Genomic DNA, 13360 nt, shown 5'->3' with positions numbered 1-13360 from the left:
CACCAAAAAAAAAAAAAATTGTCCTTTTTTTTTTCCTCAGCACACAATTAAAACAGAAACGACTGTGTCTGAGACACAGTCTGCAGTGTAGCCCCGGGATTTCAGGGTATTTGCAACGTTGGGGTATTTAGCGTGTGGTGTGGGTTGTGTAGGAATCCGCCACCGCCTTGAAATCCACTCCTTCCTCCTGCTTGTGTGTTCACCACTCAGGTTAGGGACAATGTCATTTCCAGTCTTGTTTCCCCTTATTTAACGCCAGGGATCGAAGTGTTTACATTTCTCCTGGCTTCTACCAAAACCCCCAAACTAACAAAAGCTCGTTTTTTATGGTTCTCCTTATCTAGAGTAGGGGTTGGTGGCTCCAGGGTGGGCAGATCCAGCCTGCCGCTTGCTTTTGCAAAATAAAGTTTTATTGGCACACAGCCGTCCCGGGGATTTATGATGTATTACCTGTGGCTGCTTTAGCAACATAATAGCAAGAGAGAACATACCCCGGCTCTTAAGAAAGTTTGCTGCCCCCTAGGGCAGGCAGCACATGCTAGGGTCTCCCACGGCAGGCTCGGGAATGAGAATGGAAAAGCTGTTACAGTGATTGAACAAGAAGCCGTTAGTCTGGGTGGTGCTCATGCCTTGTTAGCCTACTTGAGCAAACCAGACTATAAACCAGCACCAGTGCCCCGGAATGCAAGGAAATGAAACGTAGTAACTACCGATCGCTACAGCCAATAGGCTTCCTCAGGTAAGGAAACCACTGACGCTCCAGTCAATCAAACAGTGTCTTTGCTTCGCTCCTGTCTGCACCTCGTCTGTAACCACCTCTCCCACAGCTCCTGTGCCTGGGGCCTTCTGACCACAGCAAATCCATGTGCGCTCAAATAAACTCTTCATTATTTTTTCAATGTGTATTTTTTAATTTTTTTGATTTCAGAGAGAGGGGAAGGGAGGGAGAAAGAGAGGCAGAGAAACATCAATGCGAGAGACAAACATTGACTGGTCGGATGCCTTCCACAGGAGCCCCGACCGAGACCAAACCCGCAACCAGCCCAGGCCTGTGCCCTGGCCGGGAATGGAACCGGCGACCCTTTGGTTTGTGGGGCAGTGCCCAACCAGCCGAGCCACACTGGCCAAGGCTAACCTGTTAAAATTTGGAATGTGCCCCAGTTTCCCTTTTAACAGAGCTGAGAGATCTTGGGCATCTTATTTAGATTTACCAAGACTCCTGAAGGCTCGGTGTCCTCATCTGTAAAATGGGAACAATAATACTTACCTCCTAGAGCTGTGGTGAGCATCCAGCAAGACAACACAAGTAAAGCACCTGGAGCAGCGCCCGACAATACATAAAGGCCGTGAGGATCCCCTAATTACAGAACGCTCACTCTTTCGTGAATACGTTTCTCTTTTAAAATTGTCCTAAAAGAGGCTCTGACTTGTGGCGAACTCCACTCAGCAACATTTCTTTGCCCATTCATTAGCTTGAGACTTGCTTCAGCAATTCTGACTTCATTAAAATTATAATTATTTCTTTAATTCCATTTCCTTTATCTCCTCCTTCAACTTAATCCCTGGCGTGGGCTGCCAAGGCCCTGGGACTCTTGGGGAGCCTCTCGTGAGACGGTTTTAGGAGAGAAAAGAAGATAAAGTAAGAGCCCGGCAGAGCTGGGGAAAATGAACAGTGGGGCGAATTAGCTGATACGCGCGGGGAACCAAATCTGTGCGTGCTGAGTCGGAATGCACCTGGGAGAAGGGGGAGGAGCTAAATGATGCGAAAAGTAGCTGTAACACAATTGCAGGCCAGCAGAGCCATTAGCAACAAATCATTTACATATCCTTAATCCACTAATTAATTCTCAGCTCCGCCTAACCCTCCTTCCCTGATATTTCTGCACCGCTGACCAGCGGTGTCCTTGGAAATCCCAAGTAACTCAGACACACACAATGGGATTTGAGCCGGGCCTTTAGGGTTTCGTGGGTCAATCTCTATTCTGGGAAAATGTACACTTTTGGGAAAGACCATAAATGATAATAAACCTTTTTATGGCCCTTTCTGGGGGCTTAGTAAAAACATTTTTTTTTCCTAGAAAATGCAAGATAATATGTTCCGGTGAAAATCATGAATTTGGAAGGGCCTGACCCCGTGCTGGGCGGGCACTGAGAAACTATATACTGGTATTCAGCATTCACTTGCCTCCTTTAGAATGAGTTCTGTGCCCAAGATAGAAGTTCACTTGTTTATCCGTCCGTTCAACATGTGTTTTGCAAGCACGGGCCGTGAGTCAGGCTCAGCTCTAGGGCCTGGGAAACAGGGTCGCCAGGCTTAGCCAAGAAAAACAGCCCCACCAGTCAAATTTGGCGTTAAGACACACAATGAACATTCTTAAAAAGTGTAATTATTTTCCATGCAACACCCTTACAGTGAAAGATTATTCATTGCACATCTGAAATTCAAATTTAACGGGATGTGCCCTATTTTACCTGGCAGTGGGGCTGTGACCTTGGCAGACACCATCCCTGCTCTCCCGTGAAGCTGTGTGCCAGCTCCAGCCTGGGGAGTCCACAAGAGTCAGTTCCCCGGTGGGGACAGCCTGGGGAGCTGCATGGCCCTGTCGCTGCCTCAGGGGGCCCATTAGCAGACGGCACTCTGGATGGGAATGGCCACCTCATTTCCTTGTCGAACTCCTCTGCGGTTCAGGCCGCTGGGGACAGGGCCTGTGTCTGTTTATCTCCCAGGATACCTGGGCTCTATCTGTACAGCGCCCCAGACTACCAGGTGCTCAGCACAGACCCGTTAATGAATGAGGGCCACTCTGCAAATGGTCGGCCTTGGATCAGACACCGTGCCCAGGGCTAGAGAGGAAAAGACTCACGTACCTGCAGAGACACTGAAGATACGGGGGAAACCCGCACTTTGCCAGAATCCAGACAGCACCCGGGGGAAGAACCATCTCTCATTTTAAAACGTTTGATGGAGGTACTTCAAACGAAATAAAGGCTTCCCACAAAGGGAAGGGGGGAAGACTGGGGGAAAACCGTCACCCTGTAAAGAACGTTAAAGGGTCCTTTGAAAAGTAATTTCTTAACGTAGTAAGTGAGGTTGAGCCAGAGCACCAGTTTAACCACCTGCTGGTTTCACTGACCGGGGATGCAGTCACACACGATGGCCAGTGGTTGACCAGGGCCGGGACACCGTGTGTGTGAACGGAGGAACACCGCATACACAAGTAGCAAATAATGAAGAGGCATTTTATTGTCAGGACCGACTGCCGCACAATTGAAACACAGAAGGAACAGTCACAAGAATCCACAAAAGGACAGATTCTGAGAGGTGCAAGGGACACAGTATCTACAATAGAAAATCGTTGCGTGACAGCGGCTCCTTTCTGCCCTGCTGTGAGCGGGGGATGAGAGGCCGAGATCTACAGAGCATGTTTCAATTATGCGAAGGTTTGTTTTTGTTTGTTTGTTTTGAACAAAGAGAAAGAACAAAAAGAAAAGAAGGGAAAACGGAGAGACAGACATTGTTATTACGGTTTCCCAATGAGAGCACAGGATGAGCCAGGGCTGGAAGCTTCTCTCCTTCACCCTTCTCTCGCTGCCGTTCCGGGACGTCCGGGGGGGGGCCGGTGGCCGGCGCGTCCCACGCAGGTCACACGGACGGCCGGACAGTTACTGTCAGTGCTCCGACCGGTAGGCGGGAAAAGTCTCTGTTCGATGAAGCTTCAGAGGGCTGGCGACATCTTTTCCAAAAAGAATGCGAGAAACAGCGGTTACATGTCGGGAAAGCCCACAATCAGATCAGCCAGTCACCAGCGTCCAGGGAGCAGAACCTAAGGAACACAGGACCCGGACTGCTCCCAGAGGCCACGCGCAGTGATATGCAAATGAGAGCCACGAGAGCCTGTGTGATTAACATATCATTTGCATGTGGCTTTTGCAGGGAGCTACCCTCGGACCACTGATTCTTTTCCCAGGTTTTTCATTTTCATGAACACCCAGGGCATTTAGGGAAAGTGAGGCAAAGTCATAGGACAGTGGAAACTTTTGGCTTGGACACTCCGTGTAAACCTGACCAATAAGACGATATAATACTCATTGCACCTAGGAAATCTTGCTATAAAGGAGGGCTTCTTAAAGCCCATTTGGCCTTTATGATCTCAGGTTTAGGTACCAACCGAGAAAGTGAGGAAGGTGGCACCCAAGGCCACTGTCAGCCCCCGCCTGTGACACAGGCGGATGGCAAACTCCCTCCTCCCAGACCCAGACACAAAAAGCGGTGCATTTTGCAGACCACGTGGTCTCGCGGTGGCTCTGCTGCCGGTAGCGCAAAGACAAGCCGCATTGTGCGCGGATGAACAAATGGATCGAACAAATGGGCGTCCCTGTTCCCGACGCACCTTTGTTGCCAGACGCGGGAGAGGCCGGAAAACCCCAGCCGGCCCCTGTTTGCTGATCCTGCAGGGAGAGCCCTTGATGTTACAAAAACAAGAGGTTTTACTGCCATCTCCTGGCGCAGGTGAGCAGGAGCCAAGAAATGCGCACGGTGCATGTAAGACGCACACCTGAGCGGAACGACCTGGCGTCCCCGCGCACAGGCCTCCCGGGAACCAGACGCGCGGGTCACGCCGGGAATCCCAGAGACACGACCGCAGCTCAGAGGGCACGCCCACCCCGCCCAATCACGCGCAGAACCCTGCTGTAGTCCAACACGGGCCGGACCGAGAAAGTGGGGGGTGGCCTGTGGCCCTCAAGTTTATTTTCTGATCTCTGACAGACCTCAGTCCACACCCACTTAACGTCCTATGTGGTCCCGACTAGAGTGGCTCAGTTGGTTGGAGCATCATCCCACAAACGGGAAGGTCGGCGGTTCGATTCCCCGTCAGGGCGCATGCCTGAGTTGCCGGTTAGGTCCCCAGCCGGAACTTGTAGTAGAGGCAACCGATCAGTGTTTCTCTCTCACAACAATGTTTCTTTTCCTCTGTTGCTCCCTCTCTTCCCCCCTCTCTAAAAATAAATAAATAAAATCTTTAAAAAACCCCCACAAAGTCCTACGTAAGTTACTGTGGGCATAACACCAAAACACAAGGAGAACAAAAATCACAGATTTGGGTACTCACACGCCTCAGATCTGAACCATAAGAAAATCATATATCTAGTCACATGGTCACTGGCATGCAACAGCAGGGACTGTCAGAGAAATCCTGAATATTGAAACACCCTCCATGGCCAGAACCACTTCTTCAGCCCCCCAGCAGCTACGAACAGGAACTCTGAGCTCTTCCCCCCCACACACACCTCCACACCAGCAACAACGAGTTTTACTGCAAGTAAAAAGCCAGGTACGGCCTTACGATAGCCTGATAAAATGTCCTGCAGGAAGCAGACAGCATGCCACCAGTATCAATGCGAAATCCAAATCCTCGGTCAAGTGCAAAGCCCTTCTCTGTGCCATTGACTGTGGCTCCTCAGACTCCCCGAGTGTTTGAGGAGAGCGACTGGGAGCATGCACCTGGGGGCAGGCGGTCATGGAAACACCGCAGCTTCCGTCACGAGGGCTAACTGCATCCTTCCAGCTTGGCTTGCAGGCCATTTTTAGCTTAAAGCTGGGACATGGACCGAAAGATGTTCTGATGTTTTTGCAGGTCACAGAAAGGGCAGGAGCCGGCACCGGCCTGCAGCCCCATCCGGGCCCGACCGGCTCTGTGGCCTACACAGGTCACAAGACTCATAAGACTTGCTTGTCGCTATTTGAGCAGCTGTGGGCTTTTCCACAGAGGTGCTCACTTACCCGCACTCTTGCAACACTGGGAGGTACCACTGGCCTGTGTTCGGCCACAGCAGGACGGACAGGAGGTGACTGCAAACGGCCCTCGGCAAATGAGGCCGGTGGCTCGCCAGGGACCCTCCACTCCCACACCCATTTCCCATTTCCTTCTTGGCATGTCCCCCCTGGCCCAGCGGACAGGCAAGTCTGAGAGCTTGGTTTCTTCATCATCTTTTCACTTTTGCTCAGATCTTAACCATGACTTACTTCTGTCTGAACCGCTGCAGACACCATGTCTGTGACTACGTTAGGATGGATATCGAAAACCTACATGTTAATGTCACCCAAGTGGCCACGTGCTCCCAGAATCTATCGTCCTTAAAACACGTATGTAAATCACACGGGCTGGACCCAGTCCTGTGGAGGAGCTACTTCCACAGCACGGTGCACGCTGGGAGACACTCACAGACGAGGCCCTCTGAGACAAGGAGCAGCCCTGGACCAGGTGTCAGAGCCCTGGAGTTTGGACCCCACCTCCGCCACTCCCCAGTCACGTGATCGTGAGCAACTGCTGACCTCCAAGCATCTCGGTTTCTGCCTTCACTGAAATACAGAAGACGGTCCCGCTCCCGCCAACTCTGCCTGTTAGCAGGAGAACCCACCAGCCCCCAGCTGCCCCCTAACGCCCCTTCCGCACCGGCCACACTGCCTGCCTTCTGCTCTCTGAACCTCCCAGCTCGTTTCTGCCTCAGGGCCTTTGCACTTGCTGGCATCCCCGGAGGGATTCATCTTCCCTCACTCTCAGTGTGGCTGCCTCTTCTCAAACTGCCGGTCTCGGGAGACACTGACAGCCTCCTGGGACCACCCCATTTAAAGAAATCCCTTCATCACCTTCCGCAACCCAACAGCTCCGCTTCCCTATTTTCTATAACAAACACTTTCTTTTCAAGGTGGCATGTGTCAAGTTGGAATTAAATTACTGATTGTTTAGACTACAAGGCCCAAGAGGGCAGAAACAGGTGCATCCGATAACCCCAGTCTCTCTCTATCATCTAGAACCATGCTTGGCACAAAGTAGTTGCTCAATAAACACTGACTGACAAAATGAATGAATGAATGAGTGGATGAGTGATGGAGAGGTGAGAACCTCAGGTACTGACTATTGTACACAGATGATCTCAGACACATTACCAGCCCTTCAAATTTTCAGGCTCTTCGCTGCAAATGGATATGACCCACTCACAGGCGGCTGTTTCGAGGACGAAATGAGATCATGTGTCTTCAGGCCTCATGCAAAGCCTGCCACACAGTAGGTCTTCAAGAAAGGGTAGCTTTTATAAGGACACTCATCGAGAATGCCCGGTCTCCCTTGGAAGGAACAAATCCAGCCCTTCGCTAGGGGCATGTTCGTACAAAAAAGGAAAGAAGAGGTTTCCTAGTCGACAAATTTGCAGCTCTCGGGTTTAAAGAACGTTAAACAGATTTTTTTCCTGCAAGATATCTCAGGGCCTTGGACATGCTCATTTGCACGCTGATTTTCGAAAAGGAGAATTAACACATGGCATTTCCTCCAAACTTGTTAGGCATCAGTACTTTCGGGGGGTGGGGGACGTCTAGCAGGTTAAGGTGACACGTAACTGGGACAAGATGAGCCTGCAGGTACATTACTCAAGGCATTCCTAAGGAATCTTGCGGACACAGTGTCGACATACACTGGTCGAGTGCTTTGCTCTCATAAATTTCTTCCAGTTTTCGTGGGAAGCCTCCTTGACACGTTGGTTCTGTATATGCCTAACCGTAGCGGGGGTTTCTATGTGACAACGGGAAGATGGGATGAGAGGAGGGAAAATGCATTAACCACGTCTTAGCAGTCATTCCTCTCAGCCACCACCAATAATAATAAAGCGACAATTCCAAAACCAGCCAGCAGGGGACACCACAAGACTAGACTTAGGGAGGAAATGAAAAGTTTCTCCAGTCAGATAAATTCTCCCATACGGAGATTACATTAAGGTGGGTGAATCAGCAGCCAGGGAAATTACAAGCCATAAACGAACACGAGCAAAACCAGAAGAAACTATGTACCATACAATTTCCCCACGCGGCACACACAGGGCCCCGATGTAACTAATTTTCCCTGATTTCAGTTCCCTCCCCCGCCACCAGGGGCTGGGGGAAGGGAAGGACAAAGGCAGGTAGTTGGAGACGGAACAATAGACACACTTATTCCGTTTATTTGTCGTGCAAATGGCCACCCCCAATAAGCAAGACCATTTTAGACAGTCTGTGAACTATACTTCTGTAAGAGAACAAATTACTGAAAAATCGTGCCCCATGCAATACAGACCACACACATCAGCACTATCTCAAGGAACTCTGGGGACTGCAATGCAATCCCCACCATGGAATAAATGTGGTCTGCTCTACACAGAACACACAGGCGAGGAATATCTCAGTAAACACTGGTACAAATTCAATATCAAGATAAAATCCATTTCCACGAATTCCTACACAAGTAACAAAAATAGGTGACAATGAATCATCGGATGAAATAACTAGTACAAACCACAAAGCAAAATAGCAATCTGGAGGCAAAGACACCGCCATTCTCCTGCATAAACAGATTCCAGGGGCGGGGAGTATCTCATGGAGTGTGTTCTGCAGCCAAAACAGGGACAATGTAAGAATTCTGATTTTAAAAAATGTGTCCATTCAATGAAGATCGTCGTAGGCACCAAAAAGCCAACAATTAAAGTTTTAATTATCTTCTCCAAACCCGAGGGCAGGAGTATCTCTAAAGCCCTGTAATGGCCCATCACAAAGCCCGATGAGCCATCGTGTCTGCTGGAATCCCGTGACAGTTACCCTCGTCCTCACTGATTTCATCCGAACTTGAACCACCACCCTCTTCCCATTACTGTCTCGTAAGGAATTACCGCCACGGTGTTCATTTGGAGAGCCTGGACCCGCAAGCTTGAACCTGATTTTACAGTAATACCTCATTACTTTTAAGTGACGGGTAAAACTATGACACATAATAAACCTAACGAGAAAGGTTTAAACCTGAATTTAATTGTGAGGTGTTGTTTGGTTGGTGGCTGTATATTTTTGATAGAAACAACAGCACGACCAACTTAAAGAATGGGGATTTCTGTCTTTGGTGGTCTCCATCCCCCTGTGCCACTTCCGCAGGGGGCGTGGTCCCTGTTTTTATTCTGGAATTTGTGGGTTTCCAGTCCCCGAGGGTCATTCCCAGACCTGTCCACCTTGTAGGGGCCTTCCAACCACGACAAGGGCTTTGCACGTGCAGGCAAATGTGCAAATCTGGTTGCTGCTACTGCTGTTGAAACACAGCGTCAGCGTGCTGAGAAACAGGTGTGTCCAGGTGTAAACAGGGAGGGGTAGTCACGGATCCCTGAGAAGCACACAAACCACACGCTAACAGTACTTAAAACATCCTCTTTTGACTTAAAAGAAGATTTTTAAAAATATTATTATGCAACCAGGGCCCCAATAAGACCCTTCCTTGGCCTCAGAGTGTGTCTCAGCTGGATTAGTTAAGGATCGTAATCTGAGTGTGATCCTCATGGGACATTTCCTGCCCAAATTGTCCTGAAGATTTGGAAGCTCTGGGATATCCACAAATCAATTCAGAAATCAAAACTCAGTGTAAGTGCTCACGACTCCCTCATTCTCTGAGTGTCTTTGCAAACACGGTGTTTATCTAGGGAAATACCTCGGCTCGTCACGCTGGTGCACACGGCCGAGTCTCCAAGTGCCACACTGCATCTCTGGAATTAAGGCCATTTGCCAACTTCCTCTCTGTGACGCCTACATCCTACTGGTTCTCAGCTTGCTTTTGGGTTCAGGACAAGCAGAGTCTAAAAAGACCCCCCTTTTCTGTAAAGGTTACCTTTGTATGTGCGGAGAGTCAAGTTGTACAGCCGTTCAGTAGGTTTGCGTGAGTGTAAGTAAGTTCATGTGCTTTACCTTATTATATATCAGAAGTTGCTATAACAGCAGACGGTGGTGAAATACACTTTAAAAAAATAAATGTACGTAAGTGGATGAGACTGAACGAAATTGGATAAACAGTGGAAGGGGTATGTACGTATGTGGCCACATCTGTGGTGGTGTCATTCAAACACTGCGAGTTTCCGAAGATGACACGGAACAGAGGACATTTGCAACACGGGGCTCTAATCCAACTCTGTGCGCGGCTGGGTCTCCGGAGGCCAGCTCAGGCGTTGGTTGGTTGCTTAGCGACGCACTCACGCACGCATGCGCACACACCAGCATTCGGGGCGTAGAGATATTCCTGAGCTCTCCCACGTCCCAGGCCCTGCCCTGCCCTGCCCTGCCCTGGTGACCAGAGACTGGAGTCGTGACGACGACAGGGGAAATACCCTGGGTGCGCTCTTCGCGCCACGCCTCGTGGCTGCCCCGAGCACGGCCCTGGGAGGATAAAAAGACGCGGCAGCCGTCCTGCCCGCCTTGGCGTTACCGCTTCTCGGGGGAGCCGGTCCTGAGTCAAGGGGCCTCGCAATTAAATACGAAACGGAAACTGTGCGAACGGCTATAAAGCGGGGCGCCCTCCGCCACATCTCAGGAGTGCAGTCACCAGAGAGTCCCACGCTGGTTACAGTCAAGTCTGGGAGGCACTGCTGCAGAGCCACCACCGGGAAGAGCTGCGCGGGGCAGAAGCTCCCAGCAGGGGGGGCTGAGGGGCAGGCTGCGGGGCAGGCTGGGCGACCAGGGCTCAGAGTGCGCACTGGCTGGCTCCTGGCCCGGTTTCCGCGGCCCCCACTGGTTCTCGCACTCCCTGCTCAGCGCGCTCCCGCGTCTGCACGAGGAGCAGCACGGGGGCGGCAAGGTCCTGGCGTCTAGTGCCCGTGGGTGGAAGGTCCCACGGCTCCCCCGCAGGCCTCTTTATTTACCAGTGATGCACGCACCGCTGTTCTCATAAACTACCAAATGTGAATCGCCGCCTCTGGATGTCTAAGGAAACGTTCCTCGAATTTTCCTGTTGGTGCATTCTGTACCCTGGCTCTGGGACCGCGTGTTTGGAAGAGGGGCGTCTTAGGATTTGTGCAGAGTCGCCGCGGACTGGAACCCGGGACTCCCAGCTTCAGCTCATTCTCTTCCCCTAGACGCGGTTCCTAAATTTGAGACGCACCTGGGAGACCGGGATGGCTGGCTGGTCCGCACCCTCAGAGTCCTTGACTCCTTAGGTTTGGGGAGGGGCCCGACAATCTGCGCTTCTAGCAAGTTCCCAAGGAATGGCGACGCAGTTAACGGTCCATCCACCGGACTATTTCTCCGAGGGGACCCCAGATCTCTTGCCCAGGCCATGTAGGCATCTGTGCAAAGTCACATCCTTCGGCTCTTCATCTCTGGGGTGCAGGGCCCGAGAATCTGCATGTAACCCATTTCTCCCAGGATGTCGTGATAGAGCCAGTGCCTGGGGGGTGAGACCCCGATGCGCCCCTGGCCCAGGAGCCTGGCATCCAGCAGCGGCGGGCTGACCGGAGCCCCACCTCGTTGGTAGGGCGGCCGGGTGCTGGCAGCCTCGCCCGCGCGCACACAGTTCTCCACCCACACCCCGTCATCCCCATACAGTCCAGTTGCCCGCACTTACCTTGCAGGCGGTAGAGCTGGCCGGTGCTGTGCTGCCGGGTGATGTGCTGCCAGTAGGCGCTGCGAGGCACCATGGTGCTCAGCGAGGCGGCCCGCTCACCCATCTTCATCTGCAGCTGTGACAAGGCAAGAAAGGCGCGTCAGCTACCGCGGCGGAAAGAGACCCCGCCAGGCGCGGGGCTCCATGCGGGCGCTCTAGACCCACGGTGGTAACATCAGTCTTCATTGCTCGGCTCCTGGTTTGACGGCACCAACACGCAGTGGAACACTCGGCAAGCGCAAACCAGAGGCAGGCAGGTTTAATCAACGAAAAAGGAGCCCTCCGCTCGATCTGGGGGAAGGCCATTTTGGCCATGTTAATTGCTCGTGTGAGCGTTGCGTGAAATGGTACCTGCTTAGCCTGTTGCCTAGCACAGACTGGCTACAGGGGGAAAATGGAGGATATTATTATTAATAATGAATTGCAAAGCCTATTTAAATTTTTCTTTTTTTCTTTTTTAAAGAAAACTGCCCACTCTATCCAAGTCATCAGCATGGTCGTTTTAGGAAAAAAATATCTGAACAGTCACTCGATACAGCCAAAATAATATGAGACTTCATACCCTGGAGACCAAAATCGTGGTTGTGGCTGATGAGACTGAACTTGGAAAAAAAAGGTTATCACCATTTGCTCCAAAGATCATTTAATTTATGGCTGCATTTATGCGTGATGATTGAATTTTTCGGTCCTTATCACAAGAAGAGCACCGTTCCCAAAATGTGTCCCCGAGAAGAATTACACAGCCCTAGGTTTCGTGAGGACATCTGACTTCCTCACACATAGCCTCTCAGTTGAAACGGGCAAGGAGCTGAGGACAAAGCTAAGCAGAGAAGCTCTGTGGCTGTTTATCTCTGTCTGTAGGTGACATTTCTCACAACCTAAGAACAACAAGGGAGCACACAGAAAAACCCAGTGACTCTCGATCCCATTCGACCGCATTTGCATGAGTGCAAGACACTGAAGAGAGAAAAGGACTGAATTCTCAAGGTGTGCTTACCTGACTTTCCCACTATAAAGAGACTATATTAGCCCTGGCTGGCGTAGCTCAGTGGACTGAGTGCGGGCTGTGAACCAAAGCATCGCAGGTTCGATTCCAAGTCAAGGCACATGCCTGGGTTGCAGGCCATGACCCCCAGCAACCACACATGGATGTTTCTCTCTCTCTCTATCTCCCTCCCTTCCCTCTCTGAAAATAAATAAATAAAATCCTTTTTTTAAAAAAGAGAGAGACTATATTTAATTTAATGAGAAATTAATTTGCTACGGGAACCACGTTTGGGAAGGAGCCATCCCTTCGAATTGTTCTCGATGTGACCGTGAGTGCACATCTCTGCACCGCCGCTCGTTGTGGCCGCGTTTTTAGGAGCTTGTTTTGGAAGGAGGAGGAGACGACAGCGATGTCACGTCTCACAGCGACCGTGGCAAGGCCCGCCTCGCGGCTTCCTTGTCCACCCTTTGGAAGGACAGCCGGCGTATTTTATGACAGGAGCATTCTCATTGTCTTGGGAGGAAAATGATGAAAAAGTCTTGTTTCATGCAAAAAATGTCTGAATTCTCAAAGGGTGAGAGGACTGAGGAAGCAGATTTGGTGAAAACAAGGAGAGTATCCACCCTCGTTTTTCTTTATTATGGTCAAGTAGCTCCAACTAGTGAAGGGGGACGGGAATGGGGCTCGTGGGCGCCCCCTGGTGGGAATGTAAATTAACACTATATTTCTGGAGGAGTTCAACTTGGGTAACCTGGGGTATCTGGAGAGAAGAATTATACCCTTCCTCCCCCCACTCTCCTCCTGTTTTAAAAACCTGACACACTTTCACGCACTTTGGTTTTCCTTTAAAATAAATATAGTGCTTTCACACTCAAGGGGAGCAATAAAAATTACCCAACCACAACATGTATAAGTAGAGGCATTTCTGCTATAACGT

General features: G+C 50.7%; 1 protein-coding gene across 2 annotated transcripts in view; it reads right to left on the bottom strand.

Annotated features, from left to right (window-relative positions):
• Positions 1 to 3222: 3222 nt before the first annotated feature.
• Positions 3223 to 13360, bottom strand: part of DOK5 (docking protein 5) — a 123122-nt gene continuing 112984 nt past the window's right edge. Inside the window, exons 7-8 of one of the 2 annotated variants that reach the window (XM_028524166.2) lie at positions 11397 to 11511; positions 3223 to 3734 (exon numbers count right to left, since the gene is read on the bottom strand). In XM_028524166.2, the coding sequence (XP_028379967.1) occupies positions 3670 to 3734; positions 11397 to 11511 (180 nt within the window). In that variant the 3' untranslated portion in view covers positions 3223 to 3669. The remainder of the gene's footprint in view (positions 3735 to 11396; positions 11512 to 13360) is intronic. The other variant, XM_036009978.1, reaches the window with a different exon arrangement.

Source organism: Phyllostomus discolor, chromosome 9, assembly GCF_004126475.2.
Source record: "Phyllostomus discolor isolate MPI-MPIP mPhyDis1 chromosome 9, mPhyDis1.pri.v3, whole genome shotgun sequence".
Lineage (NCBI taxonomy): Eukaryota > Metazoa > Chordata > Mammalia > Chiroptera > Phyllostomidae > Phyllostomus > Phyllostomus discolor.
The sequence above is the reverse complement of the archived record's forward strand: the minus strand, read 5'-3'. Positions and strand labels throughout refer to the sequence as shown.